Genomic DNA, 24,299 nt, shown 5'->3' on the forward strand with positions numbered 1-24,299 from the left:
GATACAAAATGAACAGACAAAAATCTGTTACATTTCTTTACACTAATAATGAACTATCTGAACAAGAAATAAAGAAAACATTCCCATTTTCAATAGCATTTTAAAAAGTAGGGGGAGGAGGAAGACAAGTGACAGGGTTGTGGCACTGGAGCTTTGATGAATGGTGGGTGAGGCACATTATAGTTATGTAAAGTAGTGCCAAATAAACAAACAAACAAAATAACACCAGGGTACGTTACTGTGAAGTTCAAAAAAAATTAAATGCTTTTATTAACATCACACACACACTGTACACCTTTCTGGAAATGGGACTGACCAGAAAAGTGAACCAGAGTGTAAAAGGAACTCTAGTCACACACGAGGCAACTCAAAACAGTTGAGAAAGTAAGCAAAAACACTACCTGGGCAAATATTGGCACTGTACCAAGTGATACTCAGCTATTCAGTCCTTTCACTGGAGAGCAGCAACCCCATTTTATAAAGTGTGATTAGTAATCCGAGAAGTGTTACACAGAAGAAAGCATACTGGATTAGCATTTGCATATGTAAACTTCCTTCTGAATTCTGCCAATTCCCACACTGTGGTTATTAGCAACTCAGACCATGATGTACATAAATGGGATTCTTTGAGACAGTCTTTTTTTGGAGTTCATTGAGATTCCAGAACTGTAGAGTGCTATTTTTGTTCAAATTTGGAAACTTTTTGGTTTCAAATACTTTGTCCAATCTTCTAAGACCCTTTTTGGACCTACATGATCCCAAGATGATTTTTGCTAGATTCAGTTTGAACTCTATTGATCTCTAAATTTATTCAGTCTACTTTTAGTTCTCCTCCAACGAATTTGATTTCAAATGTACTTTTAAGTCCTTAGATGTCTACTTGAGTCTTTCTCCAGCCTCCAAAAATGCCTATTCCTTCATCCTTAATTTTACTGTTTTTCTAGATTCTTTAACGTATTTATCATAGTTAAAATGGCATCTGCTAAAATGTTTGCAGATCTGTTTGTGCTGAGTCATTTTTCTCAAAACTAGGGCTCATTTTCTCTTCCTCCCATTTTCACCTCCACACTAGACACTGCAGGTGATATGCTGCAGCCTTCAGGAGTCTCCTTCCTCTGAAAGGGTTAACTGCCTTTTGTACTACAGTTAATTTACAGGAAGATAACTTTATCCCTGTAGAAGCTTGGCTTTATGCTTCCTTAGGGTGGACCACGTTGATTTGCCCTTCTTTGGATGGAGTATTTATCCCTGAGGTATAGCTCTTTCAGAGTTTCACTGGAAAGACAGGGTTTTCCAAGGCTCTGTCAGTAGGCAAAACTCAATCTCTTTTGCAGTGGACAATAGCTGGAGTCTGCTCAGGTCTTTCAGGCTTCCACTTCTTGTTTTTGTTGGGAAGCTCTTTGGCATGTCTCTAGAGAAGTATCAGACAAAGATTTGAGGGCAGAATTTTTCCCACTTCACACTCTGTGGGTCCTTCCTTTCTCTCCAACTCTTAGGCATCACTGGCAGTCCCATCATCCCAGGAAATAGAGGCCAAGCCCCTGCCATTCTATCCACACAACAGAAACACCTCCAGTTTCAAACTGCTTTTGGTAACTTCAGTATTTTCAAAATGTCTTTTTGAAATAGAAAGTCCCCTTCTACTTCATTCATCATATATCACTGTTAGGTGACAAGGCTTTGCTGTCATTGTAGGACTTAGAACCTCTTTTTAAAGTTTTAATATCCACGGTTGTTAGGGTTTGTAATCATTGTATTTAAGGTGAGGTCCCTGTGGCTCTTTTTGCGGTACCTTTTTACAACAACGAAAACTCAAGAGGCATGTCTCCTTTTTGAGGTCATGTTTTTGGTGACTTGTTACTGGCTAATGTAGTTAAGAAATGAAACACAACATGTTAGATGGAAATATAAAGTCCATACACAAAAGTGGCAACATATGCTCAAGTTTATTGTACAGTCACAAGTTACACACCGGAAACTAAGCAGAACACTGTACCAGTTTTCACTAACTCAAATCAAGTTGGCAAATGACAAATGACAAATTTTAGAACACGTCCATTTTATGCTTCACCCAATGTGGGTGATCACAAAAGAAACAAAACAAAGAAAATTACTTTCTATGTTATATAGGTAGCAAATTAATTTTATATACACAACTTCCAAATTACTTTAAGATAACTCAAAGTGTTTTAAAACCAGCAGGAAGCAGTTCATGTCCAGTCTGAAATAAAACATAGAATGAACTGCTTAGGAATAAATGTCCATAGCAGAATCACTCCTTCCTGCTAACAAAATAGCAATAATATTTTTGTTCCGATTAGGCTTACGAAATTAAAAATGACTTTGAAATCATCTAGGTTTGGTTACGTTGTTATATTGCACTTGAGAAAAATGACAATAAAAATCAGAGATTACGTACCTCTCCCAAGAAGTTCATTATGCATCAGAAATAACAATGAATATAAGCATATCTGCAGGCTACACGTCCATAAATTCATCATTCAAACTAGCCTTCCAACAAGTAAAAAGAGATACTCTCCAAAATAGAGTAGTAAGTGATTTCATTCAACATTTTTGATCCTATATTCAATGTTCAAATTTTATATATTTTTCTTATTGTCAAGCTACCACATATACAGTCTACCTGAGAGTATGAACATGGTGACACTTGATTGCCAATGGTCATACACAGGTATTGTAAGAACAATTTATTTCTCCAGGCTTCGGGGCTACATTCTCCAACATAGGGCTGTCTATCAAGTGACAAATTGTCTGCCTTGTTAAAATCAGCTGATCTATTACAGTAATACTTTTGCCACATGCTCTTCCAGGGTTATGGATCACTATCAAAAAACTTTCAGAGTCCTCTTAAACAAGTCAGCATAATCTCTTTTACTAAAACTTAAATTTTTCCTTATATAAATATAAATTATTAATGAGAGTCTTCTACAAGTAATTTTATAACACAAGAATTGTGGCACTAATACTTTGAGTATTTTTTTAAAGCTCAGAATTAAGAACTGAGTCAGCATGAAACATGAGAAAAGTTAAAGGAAGCAAATAATGGCCCTCATACAAATGTTTCTTAAAACATCAATTCTGAAATAAATATGTCTATATGAAATCAACAGTACCAACATTCCTTACCAACACCAACTGCTTTTACTATTCTGTGGTTAACTAGTTTTTTAAATTTAATCAGATTATAGAGATTCTATATATTTAAAATGAATTTTAATTCTCACTAAGTCAAAAAAGTTTAAAATGTATGAAAATCAAAATAGGCTTCATAGGGCTATTTTTCACATTTTAACCATGTACATTCATATGCTATTTTAGGGTAAAAAATAATCCCATATTTTTTTCCCCAAGGGGTACACTTATAAATTAATTTCTTTCTTATTTTTATAGAGATACAAAATTTCATTTTTTAAAAGAATATATTCCTGTACTCCATAAAGCAATTTAAAATGCATGGTAACTTTCAGTGACAATGTTCTTTACATAAGAATATACCTTCAGATAGTGAACATAAAGAGAATGGACCGTGCAGAATCAAATACTAACATTTTTTCAAAGAGTACTTTTTTACTCAACATATTTTTAGGAATGACTGCTACTGGCTGAATAAAACAAATAATGTAGAATTTAGTAATAAGCTAACTTTAGATAGTTTATAAATGGTGGCCATCTGGTGATCGGATAAAATATTTTTCTTAAAAAATTTTAAATATTGGTAATAAAAATACCAAATACATATGACTTGGATCTTTTAAGCTATTAATAAAATCTATACTAAAAAACCATTAATTTTAAAATGTACTCAAGTTAAATATAGGATCTTGTCAATGTTCTATGCAACTCACCTACATGTGCATCCAATTTATGAATAGATGCTAAGCCAATTATGCAGGGAATTATAATACCAAACATGGCAAGATAAATTTGTTATTTTTAAAATGTAGAAAAATATTTAATTATTTAAGGGAAATATTTATCATTGCCTAATGAGGACAACAGTTAAAAACCTATTAAGCTCTCAATTTCTAATGTACAATATGTTATTGCACAAAAATAGCTGTAATTAATAGTCATCCCCAGGCTATGAGAAACTGAATAAATCATATATTCTCCTAGAAGATTCACTGCTTTGTGGCATATAAAACTACGACTTGCCACTTGTATTGAGCTTTTGCTAAAAAAAATCTTAGAAAACTAATTTGTGTTCCTATACCTAAAAAAGTTTAAAAAGGCTTTTGAATTGCTTATAAAAGTATCTTTTAGATTCATTCTATAGTCGAGACTGCTGTTTTCACATTACCTTGTGTAAAGTGAGGTAACATGCGAGTAAATCGCATGTATTATTGCCAAGTAAACTGGTGACTTAATTTTAATTCCAAGCAATTTTCATTGGGCTTGGGTAGGTATAGATTCCTGTAAGTTGCAAAGATTCCTCATTCATCTTTGCAGTTCTCAGTAATAGTTTTGGAAGTATAAGGAAAAATACACACATAAGTGGAAAATAAATTAATTCCAACTACAAGCACTTGCTTTAATCTGAGAGTATACCATTAATAAACAACTCTTCCAAGAACTACAAATAAAGTCTTCTAAATAAAATGCCTTTTTAGTATTGTAAATAGATGACTACAATGGAATAAGTTTAGTTTGGAAGTGATTTCCATTTGGTGTTAAGCATTATGATGTTGAGCTAAAATTAAGTTATTATACAGAAAAGGCCTTTCTGATTACAGAACTAATTTTTAGTATAGGTTGGCTTAAGGAATTTGAAAGGGAATGTAACTACACAAATTAAAATGATTGTGGATTAAATATAAATAAAAACTGACTAGCTTGTTTCCAAATTTCATAGTAAAAGATAGTGTACCTTTGCATTTAGAGAAAAGAATGTTGATTGCATCATTTTTTTTTAAAGTTCTACCATATAGGTAACATTAAAATCCAGTTTCTGCAGTTATAAAGTCTTTAGTAGCTTGAAAATTCAACTGTAGTGTAATATGTATTAACATTAAGTACCTGTACAAAAGATGTGGATAGGGATACAAAAGTTCAAACTGAGACTGCTTTAAAACAACAAAAATAATAGTAACAACAAGTAACAAAACCTAACACTCAGAAATGAGAATTGTAGGAGGTACTGTTTTATATATAAAGTAGTAAATCAAGCACTACTTGCCTTATGTACATTGAAAAACTATCACTTGCAATTTTTTTTCATTTAAATACCTAAACACACAAGTCAGTAGATGTGCATTAGATGTATATCTGAACTTATACATGTATAAGATGTATATCTTAACTTATGACAAATATTGTTCTCATTCTGTGGTTAATACCAGTGGGCACTATCAGCAGTACAGTCTGGAAATTTTATTCCGCATGAAGGGAATCAAAATCTACAACGAAGTTGGTAATTCTAATGAGTCAGGATGTAGCATAAATTAAGAATCCTAGTTAAGTTTCTGAGTTTCCTTCACCATTTTCATGAGGCTGAAGCTGTTCCCTTTCCTGTTCTTCCTGAGGTGGCCGAACACGTTTAAAAAAGCCCATCTGTCAGGCAAACAAAAATCACCATTACTACCACATCTGTGAAAAACATTAAAAAACATTACAAGTTTTCTACATCAACAAAATATGTACAATTTTTCTTCCTTAAAATAATACATCATACTCATCATGCATCATTATTACAGGACCCTTTCTTCCAGTCCTCCCTTTATTTCCATTACTCCTTTTCTGCTCCCTCCCTAGTCCCACTACTTACCCGGTACATCACAAATACCAAAACAGCCAGTAACAGCAATCCTGCTAGAACCGCTAAAATGATCACCCACACAGGCACAGGCATGGGTGCGGGCTGAATGCCCCAGGTGACATTAGTGGTAACCTGTGAGGAGGAAGAGTTCCTGAGGTTTAAAAATAATTCACTGAACATAATGTGGTATATACAGATCCTGATTTATAGTACCATGGACCTACAACCTAAATAATGGTATCAATGAATGGCACTTCAATATAAAACTTCCAAAGCACAAATGCTATTTTTTTTTGAAGATTTATTTATCTATTCATACAGAACTGGGGTATAAGGCAGAGGTGCAGGGTGCAGGGGCAGTGAGAGGCTTCACCAGAGACAGATGTGGATCACCTCCGGGGGGGGGGGGGGATAAACATGCACTGAAGCATCTGCGTCCTAACCCACTGTGCCACCACGGAGGGCCCCAAATGTTATCAGTTTACCCAAATAATTATTCATAAGTTTAACTACTGTAGTCTATTTTTCACTTCTTTAATTTTGTGAAGTTTTCATGTGTCTGCCTGTTTTTGTGTGGTGGTTTCTGGCTAACTACCTCCTTGGTTTTCAGGCCCTCATCTCTCTGTCTCCGGTGGAAGTGGGGTTCACTTTGGCCCATTCATTGGATTACCTGACCATATTCTCCTGATATGCACCTTCTTACATTAAACAAACCCTGACCTGCTTACTTAAAAAAAAAGAAAAACAAAACAAAAATATTTATTCAACATTTATTTGAATATCTATTATATTTTACTTTAGTAGTCTTCACATTATTTTCTTCTTGTACCTGAAATCGATGACTACCTGTTTGGTTTTGACAGTATGTACACGTACACATGACATAAGCTCTCAACAATGGACAAACTTCTGTTTACTTCTGAAATGATTTTTAAATAATCAAATCCAGTTTAGGATGTCATAATCCCATTTAATCCTCAAATTAAAGAGCTTTATAATAACTTCACTTGTTGCATTTAATTTTCAACTTTATAACTTTGTGTGGAGAAACATTCCTTTATGGGGCCTCCCTGGTGATCCAAGGGTTAAGTGTCAGTGCTACCAGTTTATGGCCTAAGTTCAATCCCCCATCAGGGAGGTGACCCCCATGGCACAGCAAATCTGTCCTGTCTCACCTGCTGTTTCACTTAGCAGTTTACTTCAGTTTGTCTACCTGTTTTGCTCTTCACTCTGTCTCTGGTGATGCCTCTCATTCCCCCATACCTCTGGCCTACACCCCAATTTTACATGCATAACTAAATCTTAAAAGTAAGTCCCCTCAGCCCTCCCTGATGGTGCAGAGGGTTAAAGCACAGCACTAAAAACCTAAGCCACCTCCGCATGAGTTAAATCCCGCCTGCCTTGCAGGTGATCTACATGGCACTCAGACCTCTCCTGACCCGCCTGCTGCTCCCCTCAGCAGTGTACTTCGTCGATCTGCCTGTTCTGCTCCCCACTCTGTCTCTAGTGAATCGTCTCACTCTCTGCCTGTACCCCAGTTCTGTATGAAAAAATAAATCTTTAAAAAAAAAAGTAAATTCCCTCTATGAAAATTAATAATATGCTAAGAATTTCTTAGCAAAAGATGCTAAAGGAAATGGTCATCTTTGATAATTCTGGGAAGGAGAATAAAGTAATATTAAAGTAGGTTATAGTCTATCAAATAACTTAATTACTTTAAGTTGCCAAAGTATTTAAACTGCCATCATTTAAATAAAATAACAGTATTATGGCACTGAGCTGTATTTATGGCATTGAGTGATTTTGTTCAATTTCTCCAAATCAGTATCTTACCAATGTGGAGTTGAAGATATCCTCAATTGGAAGGTTCTTATAAGGAAACTCTATGACATTAAATGAAGCTGAAGACTTCAAAGAATATGAATGATTCTGGTTTTCCTTCTGTATGGAAATAATAATGAAGTTACCTCCTAGATGTTAGGCACATTCTTCTATCTTTGAAAAACTGAGTAAGTTTGCTTCCGTCCACTTACATTCATGAAGGTCTCAGTCCACAATAGAGACTTCACATACAGGATTGCACTCTTTCCTCTGTCTAATCGCCCAACCTGACAGGCAATCTTCAAACATTCAGCAATTCCGCAACCCTGCCAACAAATTAATTACGTAAAAGGAAAGATCATTCTATCATCTCTCTTAAACATTTGCAAATTAGATTTTGCTCATTTCATCTGAAAGTCAAAGACATGATCCAGGTCCTTCTGACTTCTAGGAATAGTGTTTGACATGAAAAGGCTAGTAGTGGAGTCTGTTATGAAAGAGTTAGTTTTAATGTGATATTCTAGAAGAAACTATAATTATAAGATCTGGAATATCAAAAGAATTGTCTTTATAGCTAAAGGTTGGCATTCTTTAGGCAAGTGAGAATGTAGTGATTTTAGTAAGACATAAAAATCAGATCACAACGTCCCTGTGGAAAAAATAACAAGTCTGTAAAAGTGATTCCATGTCAAACTTGTAAATGGCAAGTGTTAAGTTGATGGTCTCCCCACATTCAGATTTTTTTATCAGTAACTTGAAGGTAGGTGGCCAAAGGGACAAATATCAGCACTTCCTATAGGCTGGCCAAACTGCATTAGACATGTCACTTCATGTACCTCATAATAATTCTGGCCACTAAGTGCCAGAAATATGCTTGGGGCTGATTGATGAAAAGTAAGGTGGGCTAAATTGGAAGTATAGAGTGAGTATGGAAAGGCACAAGGGCCTATAATATGTGGGCTTAAAGGCTTTGTAGACTCTGGCTTTCTCTCCGAGTTATATATAAAAGCACTGAAGCGACGACAAGACCTGATCTATATTTAAAAGGAAGTCTGTGGGCCCTGCCTGGTTGTGCAAGGGGTTAAAGCACTGTACTCTGAAGCTACTGCAGCTACTGCAGCATGAGTTTGATCCCCAACCACGGAGGTGACCCACATGGTATGGCAGACCTCTTCTGACCCCTCAGGAGAGGTACACTGCTCCCTTCAGCAGAGTACTTCAGTCAATCTGCCTGTTCTACTCCCTGCTCTGTCTCTGGTGAAATCTCTCACCACCACCCACCCCATACCTCTGGCCTGTACCCCAGTTCTTGAATGCGTATATAAATAAATCTTTTCAAAAAATAAATAAACATAAGGAAGACTGATTCCTGTGTGGCAAACAAACAAAAATAGTGGGCAAAAGGGCATAAGTATGAAATTCAGCTATAAGTCTGGTAATTGTCCAAGAGAGAGGTAGGTGGCCTGGGTTGGATATGGCAATAGTAGAGCAATGAGAAGGACCATATTCTGGGTATTTTGAAAATACATATTGCTAGAGTTTGCTGATAAATAGAATGTGAGGCTTAAGAGAAAGAGAGATGTCAAGCCTATGTCCAGATTTTAGACAGAATGCAGTTGATATCTGCTAACATGTAGCACATAGAAAGATTAGACTTAGGAAACCTGAAGGGTATGTTCTTAAAATTAAGTGTAAGATTCCCATTAAGTAATTAAGAGGGGGCTCCATTGAGTAACAATGAGTCTGGAGTTAATAAAGAAGACCAGATGGGAAATAAATCAAAGTCATACACAGAGAGGGGGTATTTATAGCCAGGGAAGTGAATAAGATCTAGTGCAGCACTGACCCACGGAACTCTATGATCATAGAAATCATCAGAATGGAGAAACCTGCACTTCTGGCACTTCACAGATCTAATGGATAAATATTGGTAGAAAAGATAAGAAATCAGTTATCAGAATCCTGGCATATTCTATAGAGTTCAAAGGGTTGGAAATGGAGATTAAGAGTTGCCACAGTGTGACAGGTAGGGAACGAAAGGAGAGTTGGTGTCTGAAAGTGAATGAGGAATTTTCACGAAGAGGGAAATGATTAATTGCCAAAATGCCAAGTGAACAGTTGAACTGGATGAGAATTAAGGAGAGCTGTGGGATCTGGTGATTGTTAATGAATATAAAAATTATACCAGGTTAGCCCTCCCTGGTGGCACAGCGGGTTAAAGCACAGTACTGAGAAGCTAAAGCCACTTCCGCATGAGTTCGATTCCCGCCTGCCCCACAGGTGACCACATGGCCCAGCAGACCTCTCCTGACCCGCCCACTGCTCCCCTCAGCAGTGTACTTCGTCGATCTGCCTGTTCTGCTCCCCACTCTGTCTCTGGTGAATCCTCTCACCCTCCACATCTCTGGCCTGTATCCCAGTTCTGTATGCACAAATAAATAAATCTTTAAAAAAAAAAATTATACCAGGCTTTCTGCTAGGCTCATTAAATTTCAGAGTTGTTAAATTTCAAGAGCGCAAGTGATAAGTCCCTTTATAATATTAGTCACTACACAGTATGACTCAACCAAATCATAATGCTAATTATTCTTTTAATAAATTTTCATTGAAGACTTTTGGACTTTCTTGCAGTATGGCATTAAAACCCACAAAGTAGAGTATGGTCAAGAAAGAGTCAGTTAAAGAAGTGCTATTAGAAATATGAAATAGAGTATAATATATTTTTATTAGCTATCTACAAAGACAGATCATTTAAAGAAAATGTGATGCTAATTTGACAAGGAACAGGAAAGTAAGAGACCTGAATGGTATAAAAATATATGTTGTTCTTTTCAACACTGCTGTTGTTATTTTTGAAATGTTCTTTGGCATCAGTTCTATAATCACATATTTTTAAATGTTTAAAATGCTTGTTGAAATGGCACTTACCAAAGTGTGAACATCTCCTTCACTGCCGGTGAGATCTCGCTTGGTGATGAGATGGTTCCGGTCACCTTGTCCAGCAATTGTGTCATTCTTTTCATTTGTCTGCATATTTGAGATCTAGAATGACATTAATAACCTGATGATAAGTAATAATCAAAGTGCTTTACACTGACGTTTAACATAAACTTTTACATGTGATTAAACCATGGTTGACTAAAAATTTGGTATGACAACAAATTCACAGTAAACAGAGTAAATAAAGATCAGTGTCCTTTATATATAGGAAAAGGTACCTCTGCTTAGCTATGATTCTCTTCTGTTGAATACTTTGATAATATACACAGAGAGAGTCTGAAATTTTATAGTGTATTTCTTTGGTATATATCAATAACGAGCATGGATTTTTTGTTTGTTTGTTTGTTTTCTTAGCTTTCCTTTATCCAAACTGTACAACAGTTTTCTATCCATATAGAGTGGCAAGGATGGAGATGACTACATCCAAAAGTATACAGAATTCCATAAGGTGGCATTTATCAAGGTTATGAAAGTTAAGAGCCAGCAATATGTTGTATCTTGTCCCAAATACAAAAATTTCAACAAAGTACTCTTGGCGCAATATGACATATGGGTGAACCACAGGGCTATGGAACCAAAGTCAGATTGGGTCATTTTAAGAACACCACCTAAGGTGTGTGTGATGTGGTGACGTACACCTAAAAGCTGCGATCCCAAACATCTGAATCATACAGTTTTATAAATCAAGGTTACCTCAATTAAAAGAAATAAAAAAAAAGAGAACCACTCCAAAGGCTCCAACATAAGACACAAATATAAAGTTCCTGAGGACTTCATCAGGTTAATCCTTGTTCATTATACTAATAAACAACTTAATCCTTAATGTACTAATTATGAACTAAAATATTTTTGCACATTGGGTTTGGGTATAAAAGTTTTATTTCATGAATTTCTTGTATAGGTTTTAAAAGCTATAAAATATCATTATAATGAATAACAGTTGTTTAGCACTTACCTTAATTCTCAGAGGATTGATCTCCATATCTGAAGTGCAATTCATCGGCCCATCAATATCATATTGAAGGATGTACAACAAAGTGTTATTGTTGTATTTGTAAGGCCACTGAAGATTAAGCATTGCCTTGCTGAATGAACTCGGACCATTGTTTCTCAGCTAATGAGGAAAAGAAGATGTAAATACTTTGGGCAAAAATCTATTCCTTAATCCTTCCCCTGCATCAGCTCCAGTAATCATTAGCAGTAGGATTAAAGGAACAGCCGTTACCACAGTTACTCTAATACTGCAATATGAATATCATTATGCAAAAAGATCAAATTCAACATCTTCCTCTAGTAGAGAGCAGGATGTGTCAGGATGAAAAATACAAGCAAAAAAGAAAAATATAAAAAAATTATTATGGCATGGAAAACTTTCTCTCTAAAGAAGCAAAATTTTGATGATTTGCTATAGAACTTTCCATTTTTAGTCAGAACTACAAAACATCTATATGAAAATACTCAATGACCTACTGCTTTCAGTCAAGTAAAAGCAACAATTTGTCTACACTGCCTTCTTTAACCACTTGCAACTACTTGTCTAATAAAGATGAATGTATGGATCAGGAAAAAAATTGCAAGAAATTTCTGGCACTTCCTTAAACTACAGAATTTACATGAAAATTAAATAGGCTTGTCCTGGAAAAGTGGCCTATCTGATTGCCCCACTGTAGTCTCTCTATTGGGCATCATCACACCCAACTGCAAACCTCATAGATGTGCTGAACAACTGGCCCAACATCTTCTTCAGTCTCAGGGTTCTCCTTGTGTTCCCAGTTTGGAATTGGAAGAAAGATATGATCGGGACTTGAAACCCTAAACAATGAGCAAAGAAAACCTACCATGAGTATCAACAGAATACGGTCAGTTTCAAAAGTACCAATATCCAAATGAAGGAAATCAGAACTGATTTAAAAAATATATACATTTTAAAAGAAAACAAATGATGTATGTATGTGTGCCTGCATAATACAAATAAACTATGCCCCACCAACCAAATATAACAAATAAATTGACCAATCAGCTTACATAAAAGTTAAAAAAAACAGGGCCCTCCCTGTTTGCACAGTAGGTTAAAACACAGCACTAAGAAGCTAAAGCCACTTGAGCACGAGTTTGATCTTTGCCCCAGAGGTGATCCACACGGAGTGGCAGACCTTTCCTGACCCGCTGGCTGCTCCCCTCTGCAGTGTACTTCGTCAGTCAGCCTGTTCTGCTCCCTACTCTGTCTTAGGTGAGTCCTCTTACTGCCCCTGCACCTCTGGCCTGTACCCCAGTTCTGTATGCATAAATAAATACATTTTTTAATAAAATTTTCAAAAAACTTTTTTTTGTGCTTGCAACTGCTATCTCTGGTTCATTTCTACAGTATATTAAAATATTTGGGTCTTTGGAACACAACAAGAACTTTTTCTTCTTTCTAGAGGAGCTATAGCTTTAGTAAAATCACCATGAAAAATGGAATGCTAACTATCTGGAAGAAACTAGGGGAGCAGTATAGCAAACTTTGAAATGTATTATTTTGCTCAAACATCATTCCTGAGCAACACTGATGAGAAAAAAGAGTACCAGTTGACATTACTTGACAACTTGCTTTTCTATATGTCGCTTTGCTTTTTTTTTTTTTTTTTAAGATTTATTTATTTATGCTTACAGAACTGGGGTACAGGCCAGAGGTGTGGTGGGTAAAAGGATTCACCAGAGACAGAGTGGGGAGCAGAACAGGCAGATCAACAAGTACACTGCTGAGGGGAGCAGTGGGCGGGTTAGGTGAGGTCTGCCGCTCCATGTGGGTCACCTCCCTGGCCAGGAATTGAACTAGTATGGCAGTGGCTTCATAGAGCTTCATAATGCAGTGCTTTAACCTGTTGCTCATGTCACTTTGCTTTCCAAGAACTATCGACAACATTAAATGAGAATTTACTGTCATTACTTTTAAATATAATTACTTTTTAAGTATAGACAATCTCTGGCTTACAATGGTTTAACATAGGATATTTCTACTTTACAATAGTATGAAAGGGATATGCATTCAGTAGAAAACTCACTACAATTCTCGCTCATTATGCCGGGAAGTGGCAGAGAGCAGAAGCCCTCAGACAGCATTTCAGTTTAGGCCATTTTCAAATTATCTGGCTCAAACACTGCTCTAAGTTAAGGAAGATCTGTAGCTTAAATCACGAGGATGAGATACTCAACTTGGTAATCATACTGACCCTCTTATCTCAACAGCAGCTAAGACAGCAAGGTCAACTCTGTAAGATACAACTGGGCTTACTTTGTCAAAAAGATTTGAGCTAAAAAAGAAAAAAAAAAGCATGTATTATTGAACATAATCATCATCAAAATAATGCAGAAGCTAATGCAGTCAAACTACAAATGAGTAAATTATCAGCAATAGATGAAAGACCTACAAATAAAAAATAAAATTATCAGCATTTAATTCCAATACGATTGTTTCATTACTTAATTAAGTTTGTCTTAAACCTCAAAAGTGACAGTGTAACTATTCTTATAAGTACTGATTTTAAAAAACATTATAATTGAATGAAATTCCAGTCCATTCTAGTACCATTAAACTTAAAAGTATCAATAATTTATAATTAATATTACCTCAACAGTTAAGAATTAAAGTTGTTTTTATACCTTTGGATTTGTAAATCAAATTTCACAGAAGTATCCATCTCTGATTGCTGGTGCACACTAAAGCGAAGACCAGCTAAGAGCTACAGGGAAGGAAAAGAAGGTTATGTTGGTTTCAACAATGTCTCAAATCTTATGTCCAAATAAAATTATTCTAAAAGTTGTTTCCAAGGTTACCATAGAAACAAAAATACTCTAACAGAGGTAATCAAACCTGATCTTCCATAATCTCTTTTATTTATGATACTTGAGTCAATTCACACTGAAACCTCTTTAACAATTATTAATCATATTTCCTTATGTCAATTATTCCACAACATTATCTCCTTGTAATATTAACTAATAGTATAACTTGCTGAAAATGCAAAAGTAAATGTTGATCCATTGAAAATACAGCCATTGTGCACAAAGGTTTGGTGACAGGACTCTAACCACTGAACTTGTGTTAACACAACCGGCGAGGAAGGAATGAATGAATGGTTTACAAGAGGCAGAGGACTTGGTCAAAGAAGGCATGAGTGGTGCTGGAAATAGAGCTTCTCTGTACGGCTCACAACTCTCTACTAATAACAAACATCCTAACTTCCACAGGTAGAAAACTGTTACTATAAAGAAAACAACTGAACTACATTGAAATTTGTCTTGATGCAGTAGATGGTTGGTCTATTTAGAGTGGGCAGGCCTGGGGATAAAACTGGGGTGCCCTTCACCCTGCCCTATAACAATTTCTCCTAATAATAATTTTGTTAATTATCAGAATTGCTTTGAAGGATCCACTAAATCACTAGTTTAAAATATCAGAGTTATTGGGGCCTCCCAATAGCTCTATGAAGCTATCAGCAACCAGCAGCACAGACTCAATCCCCAGCCATGGAGCTGACCCCCATGGCACAGCAGACCTCTCCTGTCTTACCCTCTGCTCCCCTCAGCAGTGTATTTCAGTAGATCCGCCTATTTTGCTCCCCATTCTATCTCTGGTGAATCCTCTTACTCCCCCCCTACACTTCTGGCCTGTACCCCAGTTCTTGTATGCATAAGTAAATAAATGTTTAAAAATAATAAAATGCCAAAGTTACAATTTCAATCTTTATTTTAAACCATATTCTAATCCTTTCACCAAATTGAAGGCAGTGTATAATATAACAAGCAGCTTATTAGAATACAGTATAACAATGTAACCCATCATTCTAGTATCTTTGTCAAAAGTAAGGGAAATTTTGCTAATCAGTACACTCAAAGTCAAATTGATTTAAGGGTTTTATTATGTAGTGTTTACTAAAAAACAAATTATGAACAAATACATAAAAACATGCTATGCTCTTTAGAAGAAAGTTCACTTAATTAAAATATCTTACCTGAGTTCCAGCCTTCATTGGGTTTCCAAGATCACATACCACTTGGCGGGTTTGATTTTCAGTCTTAAATGCACATGAAAGTCTTGCTAAGGCCTTTAGAAGACAAAGAAAGAGGATCGAAAGAAGAATACATTAATGACCAAATAAAAGCAGAAAGCCATAAAACTGCAGATTTTCTAGATAATATATGCAATTGATTATTTAAGTTTTTTGCTTTACAAAGTAATTACATTTATTTGAGTAAAAGAGGGGTAAAGGAGAGCTAGGATTGTATGTAACTGCAAAATGTAAATGTGCTTCTGATAACTCCCTAGAGAACTTAAATACATGACTATAAACTCTCTCACAAAATATTTGATGGACAGGCTTTATTTATCTGACCTTGTTTTCAGGCACTCAGCCAGTAATTCTAGAAGTGTTCTATCAGTACATTATGCAAAATATCAGGCTTAAAGGTTAGGTAAGAAAAGCACTTCATTGTCTAGCAATTTAGCCTTAGGTAGAGTGGCTAACCTGGTACAGCACTAAACCGGGAAGCAGCACATCAATGTTAATGAGAACTAAGAGTGCATTTCAATTTTTAAAGAGACAGCATGCTTACTTCACTGTTGCGGACCACCCCAATGAAGTCAGCCTGTGGTGGGATGGAAACAATGAGCTCAGCTTCATAGGCACCTTCTCCTTGATTCTGAGCCTTAACGATCAATGTCAAAGGGTTGTCATCCCCAACGTAGATCTTCTTTTGATCACTGCAAGTTAATATAAATCTAGACAGTGAAAAAAAAGACTACATGCCAAGAGTATGACGTTCAAAGAACAAAGAGATAAATACACAGACAGCACCAACATGTATACAAGAGTTGCTCAAAATATTTTAAACTACTTCACTGTTCTACAGAAGACCGGAAATAGCATACTGCATGCAAGTCCAGTACTTGTCTCAGTGAAAAAAAAAAAAAAAAAAACACTGAAATACAGCACTAGTTGGTCATACTTGATGACAGATTCTTTATCTTTTTATGTATGTATAACAATTTCCCTGATTTTTTTTCCTAAAAGCTGGATTAATCATCTGACATGCCTCTAAACCATATTCCTTATAACCTGTATACCACAGAATATGGTTCTTTGTGACACAACTCAATGTTAAACAGAAATAGATTTACCAAGTTAGGCAAGTAGTGAAAACAAGTGCATAATTTTTTAAAGCTCAATATTGGTAATTCCACAAATATGAAAAACTATGTATTATCCTCAATGTAAAGAATTCTCATTAAATAGGTTACTACTTTGAATACAAAAATGTAATCTCTATTTAAATTTCTAATTACACTGTTAATTTTTGGAGGAAAACTTACCTATCTACAGAAACTTCCAATTTGGGTTTACAGACATTGTCCTCACCACAGTCAAGGAGAATATGAGCCTAAAAAGAAAATATCTTACTTTTTTCTATATATATCAATAAATACCAAAAGGTTGTATATGCGGTGTATATGAATCATACAGATGTTTCTGAAGAAGCATATATACATATACATTTACTTGTAAATGCTCATCAACTTGTTTGCATATCTGAATGCTCAAGGATCAAGGCTGCTTATTTGAAAACAGGTCAGTATAGCTAGGCAAGCATGAAATGGAAAAAAGATTCATAGGATAAAACAGAATTACTTGTAACTTTTTTGTGTTATCTCAAATTACGCTTTTAGAATTCTGGAATGTAAGAGAAACAGTCAACAAGAGAGGGTTCACTGGATCTGCTGTTGCTAGCTAGCTCTGTTGTCTGATCTTGGGCAAAATTAATTCCCATCTAGAGTTTCTCATTGCAGGAGTGCTTCTGCCAACATCATGGAAATATGGCTGCAGAGTGTGAAAAACTAAGGAGCTGTGGGAAAATGGCAGCAATTCCAACAGGCAAGTAAAAAGAAACAGAATCTGGGCAAAATGACTACAGAGTAAGCAGAGAAACCACTAGAAAGTGATGAAAGAAAAGGAACTAGAAACAGGAGCTGATCCAGCATAGGTGAAATAAACAAAATCCTGAACTTTCTCCTAGATCTGGCCATAAGTGTATGACAATTGGAGAAGCCTGGAAAACTGAAAGGAGAGACAGTGAGAGGTAGCAAAAGAGGGTTTGTGCAAGATACAGAAGAAGGAATATGAAAGGAAGAGGCAGGAAAGAAAAAAAAAAACCTACTTTTTGTTTATCTGTTATAGCCAAAGGGCTTCAGGGTGAAAGGTAAAGAAACAGAGAGAGGAAAAGACTTAAAGGAGGGGTGAATAAAAGACGTTTGCTTCCAAGTTAGGAGGAGTGATTAGCTACTCAGAATAAAATTGTGTGACAGAAATCTTAACTACTTAATTGAAAGGAAATCTAACAATATTATGTATGAATTAGTTCAGTGACCTAGAAATAAGCAATTACTGTGTTCTTTAAGAGATGTCAGGAGAGGGAAGGACAATTAGAAGACTTTGCAGTGAGAACCCTCCCTGATGGCGCAACGGTTAAAGTGCAACACTGCAAAGCTAGCCACAGCCGCTTCAGCAAGAGTTCAAACCCCAGCCAGGGAGGTGACCTATATGGCACAGCAGACCCCCTCCTGTCTCGCATTCTGCTTCCTCTCAGCAGTATATTTCATCAATCTGCCTGTTCTCCTCACTCTGACTCCTTGCACCTCTGGACTAGACCCTAGTTCTGTAAATAAATACTTTTTTTAAAAAAAGAAGATGAGTCTGCAGTGAGTTCCTAAGTCACACTCCAATACAATTCAGCTAAATTATTTCAGGAATAGAGCAGATATTGCAAATAATAAAGGCACTAGTGATAAAAACAGGAATATCTCAAGTACAGAGTGAGAAACACATATAAAATAGTCATAAAGCCATGATAAAGGGATATTTGGTCAGTTACCGCACTATATTGAAGAAAGCAGACTGAGTGAGCAGGAATGCAGCTATAGTACTGAAAGATGCTATGGGGAAACCAGCATCAGGACTAGAAAAGCACACTGTACTGTTTTTCACCACCACAGAGCCAAATCTCAGCAGTTATAGAGATGTTGCAAACAGTAAGAATTTGATACATATTTGAATAAATAAATGGAGGTCAAGAGAAAGAAAAGAGGGAAAAGGGGCCTCTTCCTGCCAAAAGTACTAGAAAGAAAATTCTAGAACAGCCTGGTAAACGCAATAATCACCAATAGGTCACCTGTGGCCTATGAGGAACTAGAATGTGCCTAGTGTGACTGAGGAACTGATTTGAAAATCTTATTTAACTGTGTAAGATTTTAATAATTTTCTATTACTGAAAAGCTTTTAATATGCTTAGGACAACTTGGTTGTGTGAATCTACTTTGTAACTTATACATTATCTAAATTATAAATACAGAAAAATATGTTTAGCGTTAGCATATGAATTACATGGTGTAAATAATATTTTGCATGTATTTACAGACTGATTTGTGTCTTTCCAGAACTCTTCTGTTGAGGTCTTAATCCTTAGCAAATCTGAATGTTACTGTATTTGGATATATAATCTTTAAAAAGGTAATTAATTTAAAGTAATATCACAGGTGTAGAACCTAATTGTTTGCCTGATGCTTTATAAGACTAGGAGTTAGACATGCCCAGCGAGAAGACCATGTAAAGACACAAAGAAGGTGGCCATGGAGAAGCTGAGGTGGTAACTAACCCTGTCAAGACCTTGATCTCAAATTTCAAGTCTCTGAAAATGTGAGAAAATAAATTTCCAATTCTTAAGCCACATATTCTATGGTATTTTGTTATGGCAGCTATAACAAGCTAATACAGATATTTTATTAATGTCCATTTTTCCTGTTTGCTAACTTAAAAAAGCACTGCTGGTCTGCAAATTTTAAATTACAAAGTGACTTACATATTTCCACTGGACAGCAATCCTCTACTGAGAGAGTACAGTAAAAAGGTTCGTAAAAAGACCTATGAAATGAAGAACCCTAATTCTAGAGAACCCCATTCTAGATCAGAATGGTGGAGTGGATAATTAGTATAGAAGTGGGAGTAACTAGTAAAATGAAGAAGGTAGAAGAAAGATGCCTAAAAACAATGTCACTGCTAAAACAAATGTAGGCCACAAAAAGAGACAAGGATTCAAGTAATTTAGAATGAAAGAAGGAAGATAATATTACTAAAATCATTACTTTCCTCAATGGGCTTCAAAGTAAGCCTACTTGATTAGCTGACTTTAAAACTGTTGATTATTAAAGACTGGTGATCTCAGTAAGTAAATCAAAAGTAATCCTAACATTAATATGATTCTCAAGAAATTCTAAAACTATTAAGAGAAAAATAATTATAGGCAAGGGGACAAGTGACAATTAAAACATTTAATACTATACAAAAGGTATAAAATTGAGTAAAGGACCCTAAGAGCCTCAAATATTCATTACTGACTTATTAATCACATAATATCGTGTAACCACAATGAATAAAAAAATAATACATAAGTTGTTCATAGATTTTCTAGATATATTATAATACAATCTATGATTTTTGCTTTATTTTATGAAAAGAATTATTTATGTACTATGTCATTTATGATAAATTATTAATCAAAGTAACAGATATAAATCTTATTCAACAAAATACAAAAATATTATGTAAATCAGTGGACACAATTGTTTTTCTTTAATTATTTTACTGTTTTATGTGTATATGCATCCCTAGCTTCCTCTGCATACTAGTAGGTTCTAAGTGGATTTAACTATCTCTGCCCCCCAAAATCCAGATTTCTTTCTCTCTGGTATCTTTGACTAAAGAGCTGCTCCTTATGATATTTAAAAATATGGAACTATAAGACCTCAAAAAGGGCTACTATAAATATGATCAAGTAAGTGAGACAGCACAGTACCTGTCGACTAATGTTGGCGGGAGTGAACTGGTTAAGAATGGGTTGCAAGCCTGTTGCATCGGCAGCTGTTCTGTAATCTAATCGATACTCCATAAAAACAGTAATTGGGGTGAGTTTGTCTCTGAATTCAGATTCATCCTAGAAATGGAAAAGCTTTGAATTAATGATGACATCAACCTATATCAGAACCTATTTAGAGAGATGCATAAGTGCACAACTCAGCACTGGCTGTATTCATTACCATTTGATTTGATCAAAGCTCCTGAGAAACTGTATTTACAGTGACAATGAAAGGGTATTATTACCCAATGAGACCCTTTAATCAGTTTTTAATTTATACTTGATTCACACAAAAAATAGGAGGCATGTCAACAAACAAATGCAGAACCAGTGTAATAAGTAGAACATTCCTGATCTCTCTTAAGCTACGCATGTGTTCCTTTCTCTGTTCTTTCCTTGTGTTCCTTCTCAGAGGTAGCCACTATCTTAAATTTTAACTTCACCATTTCAGTAGTTTTATGATAGTATATATGTTCTTCAACTTACTTTTCCTTTATTGTTTACTTAAAAATGAGGTCATATGTATTCTTCTGTAATTTGCTTAATGAAAAGCTTTTTGTAAGATAGTTTTTTTTCTCATTTGTCTAGCCATATGTTAAGTAATGCTTCTATATTTTTAGTGTGAACTAACCTAAGATAATTCTAAGTTTGTATATTTATCTTTTTATGAACTATTGGGTTGAGTTTGCTTGCATTTACATCAGTGTCTTTGAACAAGACTGGCAAGAACTTCCCTCAGATCAACTACCCTTGACAGGCCAGCCAATCAATTACACTAACATCAGCGGCATCAAAATGAGTCAGAAGCGTTTTGCTTTTCTATTCATCCAAAGAGTTTAACATTAGAATGTCTTGTTCTTGATAGCTAGCTAAATAGTGCCTACATAATCATTTTATGGCCCTATTTAATTACTTTTTAATTTATTTTTACATTATTCTTTGTGAAATAAGCCAGAAAGAAAAACAAAAATACCGGATGGTTTCACTATTTAATTTTTGAATGGTTATAGGACTGTTCAGCAGTTACATTATATTTTTTCTAAGAATTTCTGTTATGCCTAAGTTTTCCTATTTCTTAGCTTAAGGTAATTCATAATATTCTGTTATTTTAATCCGTCCTTTATCTGTAATTACCTTTCAATACCAAATTTTGTGGAACATTTTATTCTTTCATTTTTTTCCTTAAACTTTCATGTAAGTAACATTTAAAGCTATATAATTACCTATGCATTTTGCTTCTGTGAAATCTCACACATTTTAACATATAGTATTTTCATTATGATTTAGTTCTAAATAAATTTCTACTGTGATTTCTTTTTTGATCCATAAGTTATTTAAATTCACAATCCCTGCACCTCACTGGTAGTGCAATGGGTTAAGTTTCTATACTATGAAGCTATTTGCAGGCACAGAGTTCCATCTCTAGCCAGGGCTGACCTATACCACAGCAGACCTCTCCTGTCTTGCCTACTGCTCCCCTCAGCAGTGTATTTCTATCAATCAGCCTGTTCTGCTCCCCACTCTGTCTTTGGTGAATCCTCTCCCAGCCCTGCACTTTTGGCTTACATCCCAGCTCTAATATGAATAAAAAAATAAATCTTAAAAAAAAAATAAATTCACAAGTCCTAATCCCTAAGTTACTGATTTCTAAAAATAGTACCTTGACCAAACAGCATATTTTCTATAACTCCCAATTTTTTAAAATCTGTTTAGACACATGGTCAGTTTTTATGTTTTCTAACTGACAAATTTTATATATATTTGTTAAATCAAGTTTGTTGATTATGTTACACATACTAAGTCTTTACAAAGGTTTTTGTATTTTAAAAAAAAAATCTTTCACTTCTCCAATAAATTTTATTTCTTCAATAAAATATACAAATTTATATTCAAGCTGATAATGCCAACATCTTAAGCCTCTACATGTGTAAATTCTGTGTTATTTGTTACATGTTAGTACTTTTTAAAATGAACTCATACTTGATTGAACTTAATCTGTAGAAATTGTGGGGCCCATTGTAGGTTGTTCTAGGGAGGTTTTGAGTCTCTCTAGAGACTCCCTGCTGGAATCTGGGTGCAGCTTTGTCCTGGGGACACTTGAGCTTCATGTAAAGGTCTGAATTTACAGCAGAGGGCCACGTCACTCCCACAGCTTGCAGAAGGCCCCAGGCAAGCCTGACTGCCTGAATGATATCTGCAGTCCCTGTTCACTCTCTCCCTGCACTCCTCAGCTCCCTAGCAATCCTGGCTCACTTATTTGCCTACTACTCACAAGTCAGATTTAGTCAATAGAATTCTTTAATTGATTACTTAAGTTTTTGTACTCTGGAGATTTGTCTACTGTCTTGACAATCCAGCAATATTAAAGAAATGCTGCTCATAATTTATTCAGTAGCATTGTTGTGGAAAGGCCATTTGGAATATCTGCTCTGCCAGGAAGAAGACTCCATTTCTAAGGTTTGACTGTACAAAGTCAGATTTCCTCCAATGTATCTTTCCTTTTTTTCTTTTGAAAATACTTATATAAAAATCGTTTAGCTAGGGCTCACTTGGGCAGCACATATACCAAAAGTCATTTACATGAAAATAAGTAAAAAAGAAATGAAAATGGAGCAGAAAAGTATGTCTTACCCGCAGATACGTTATCAATTCCTCACACTGCATCTGTCCCCCTCTTGAAATGGTCATGTTCTTGGAGTGACCTGGGGACCTGTTATGGAGAAATAGGGCTCGTCGAATTGCTCCCTTTTGTTTGAGCTTATCCAACAGAAGCTCCACCTGGAAGTCTGCACAAATCAAAGAATTTATAATCTTTACAACTATCTATGCTAGACATCTCTAGATACCTAAAGTTCTCAAGTAAACTGCGACATGTATTGCCTAAAAGGCAATTAATTCTAATTCATTAATAATGTATTAACAATGTATTCTGAGTAAAGGCGTTATAATTGATTAAATAATTATACCAACTATCCTCAAAGTAAAATTATATATTAATTTCAGAAAACTAACAATGTTGGAAGTAAAAGAAATATCAGATAGAGGAGAAGTTTTTTCTCCTCTAAGCTAAGAGGAAGAAGTTCAGGGCAGAAAAAGGTATCAGTTAAACCTTCTACTATTAATGCAAGTAGCAGGACTCTGGGTGACTGGAATAAAGAAGTATTGATTGACATGCACCCTAGACATTATATTAAACATTATGATAATTGAACAGTTTGCATCATTTGCCGCGCCTACTTCTGATAAAACTACTACGTCAAATTATCTGTTAAATTAGTCTCTCTTGAAGTAAATAGCCAAGTGCAGATGACTGAAGAATCATGCTACAATGTATGTACAGCAGGTAGCCTAAAGGAGATTTGCTAGCATCACTGCCTTCTAAAATTCAGTTCTTTTTAAGTACTTTTTATTTAAAAAAATTTACTTATGTATGCATACAGAACTGGGGTACAGGCCAGAGGTGCAGGAGCGGTGAGAGGATTCACCAGAGGCAGAGGCAGACTGGGGAACAGAACTGGCAGATCAAAAAAGTACACTGCTGAGGGGAGCAGGGGGTGAGATGAGGGGTGGGGGGCTGCTGCCCCATGTGGGTCCCCTCCCCAGCCAGGAATGGAACTTGCACTGACGTGGCTATGACTAGCTTCACAGTGTTGTGCTTCAACCCGCTGCGCCACCAGGGAGGGCCCTAAGCATTTTCTTCAAAAGAAATGAGTATAGATCTCTAGCAAATAGTCTAAATAACTGCTAGCAGCATTGC

General features: G+C 35.6%; 1 protein-coding gene across 1 annotated transcript in view; it reads right to left on the reverse strand.

The window, feature by feature from the left end:
• Nucleotides 1-3,245: 3,245 nt before the first annotated feature.
• Nucleotides 3,246-24,299, reverse strand: part of ITGAV (integrin, alpha V) — an 81,239-nt gene continuing 60,185 nt past the window's right edge. Inside the window, exons 17-30 of the mRNA XM_004674459.2 lie at nt 23,174-23,328; nt 20,483-20,620; nt 16,950-17,017; nt 16,193-16,340; nt 15,592-15,684; nt 14,240-14,319; nt 13,810-13,890; nt 12,304-12,409; nt 11,553-11,711; nt 10,526-10,639; nt 7,810-7,923; nt 7,610-7,717; nt 5,786-5,908; nt 3,246-5,571 (exon numbers count right to left, since the gene is read on the reverse strand). Coding sequence (XP_004674516.1) covers nt 5,476-5,571; nt 5,786-5,908; nt 7,610-7,717; nt 7,810-7,923; nt 10,526-10,639; nt 11,553-11,711; nt 12,304-12,409; nt 13,810-13,890; nt 14,240-14,319; nt 15,592-15,684; nt 16,193-16,340; nt 16,950-17,017; nt 20,483-20,620; nt 23,174-23,328 — 1,583 coding nt within the window. The 3' untranslated portion in view covers nt 3,246-5,475. The remainder of the gene's footprint in view (nt 5,572-5,785; nt 5,909-7,609; nt 7,718-7,809; nt 7,924-10,525; nt 10,640-11,552; nt 11,712-12,303; nt 12,410-13,809; nt 13,891-14,239; nt 14,320-15,591; nt 15,685-16,192; nt 16,341-16,949; nt 17,018-20,482; nt 20,621-23,173; nt 23,329-24,299) is intronic.

Source organism: Condylura cristata, unplaced genomic scaffold (assembly GCF_000260355.1).
Source record: "Condylura cristata isolate star-nosed mole 26May11 unplaced genomic scaffold, ConCri1.0 scaffold00002, whole genome shotgun sequence".
NCBI lineage: Eukaryota > Metazoa > Chordata > Mammalia > Eulipotyphla > Talpidae > Condylura > Condylura cristata.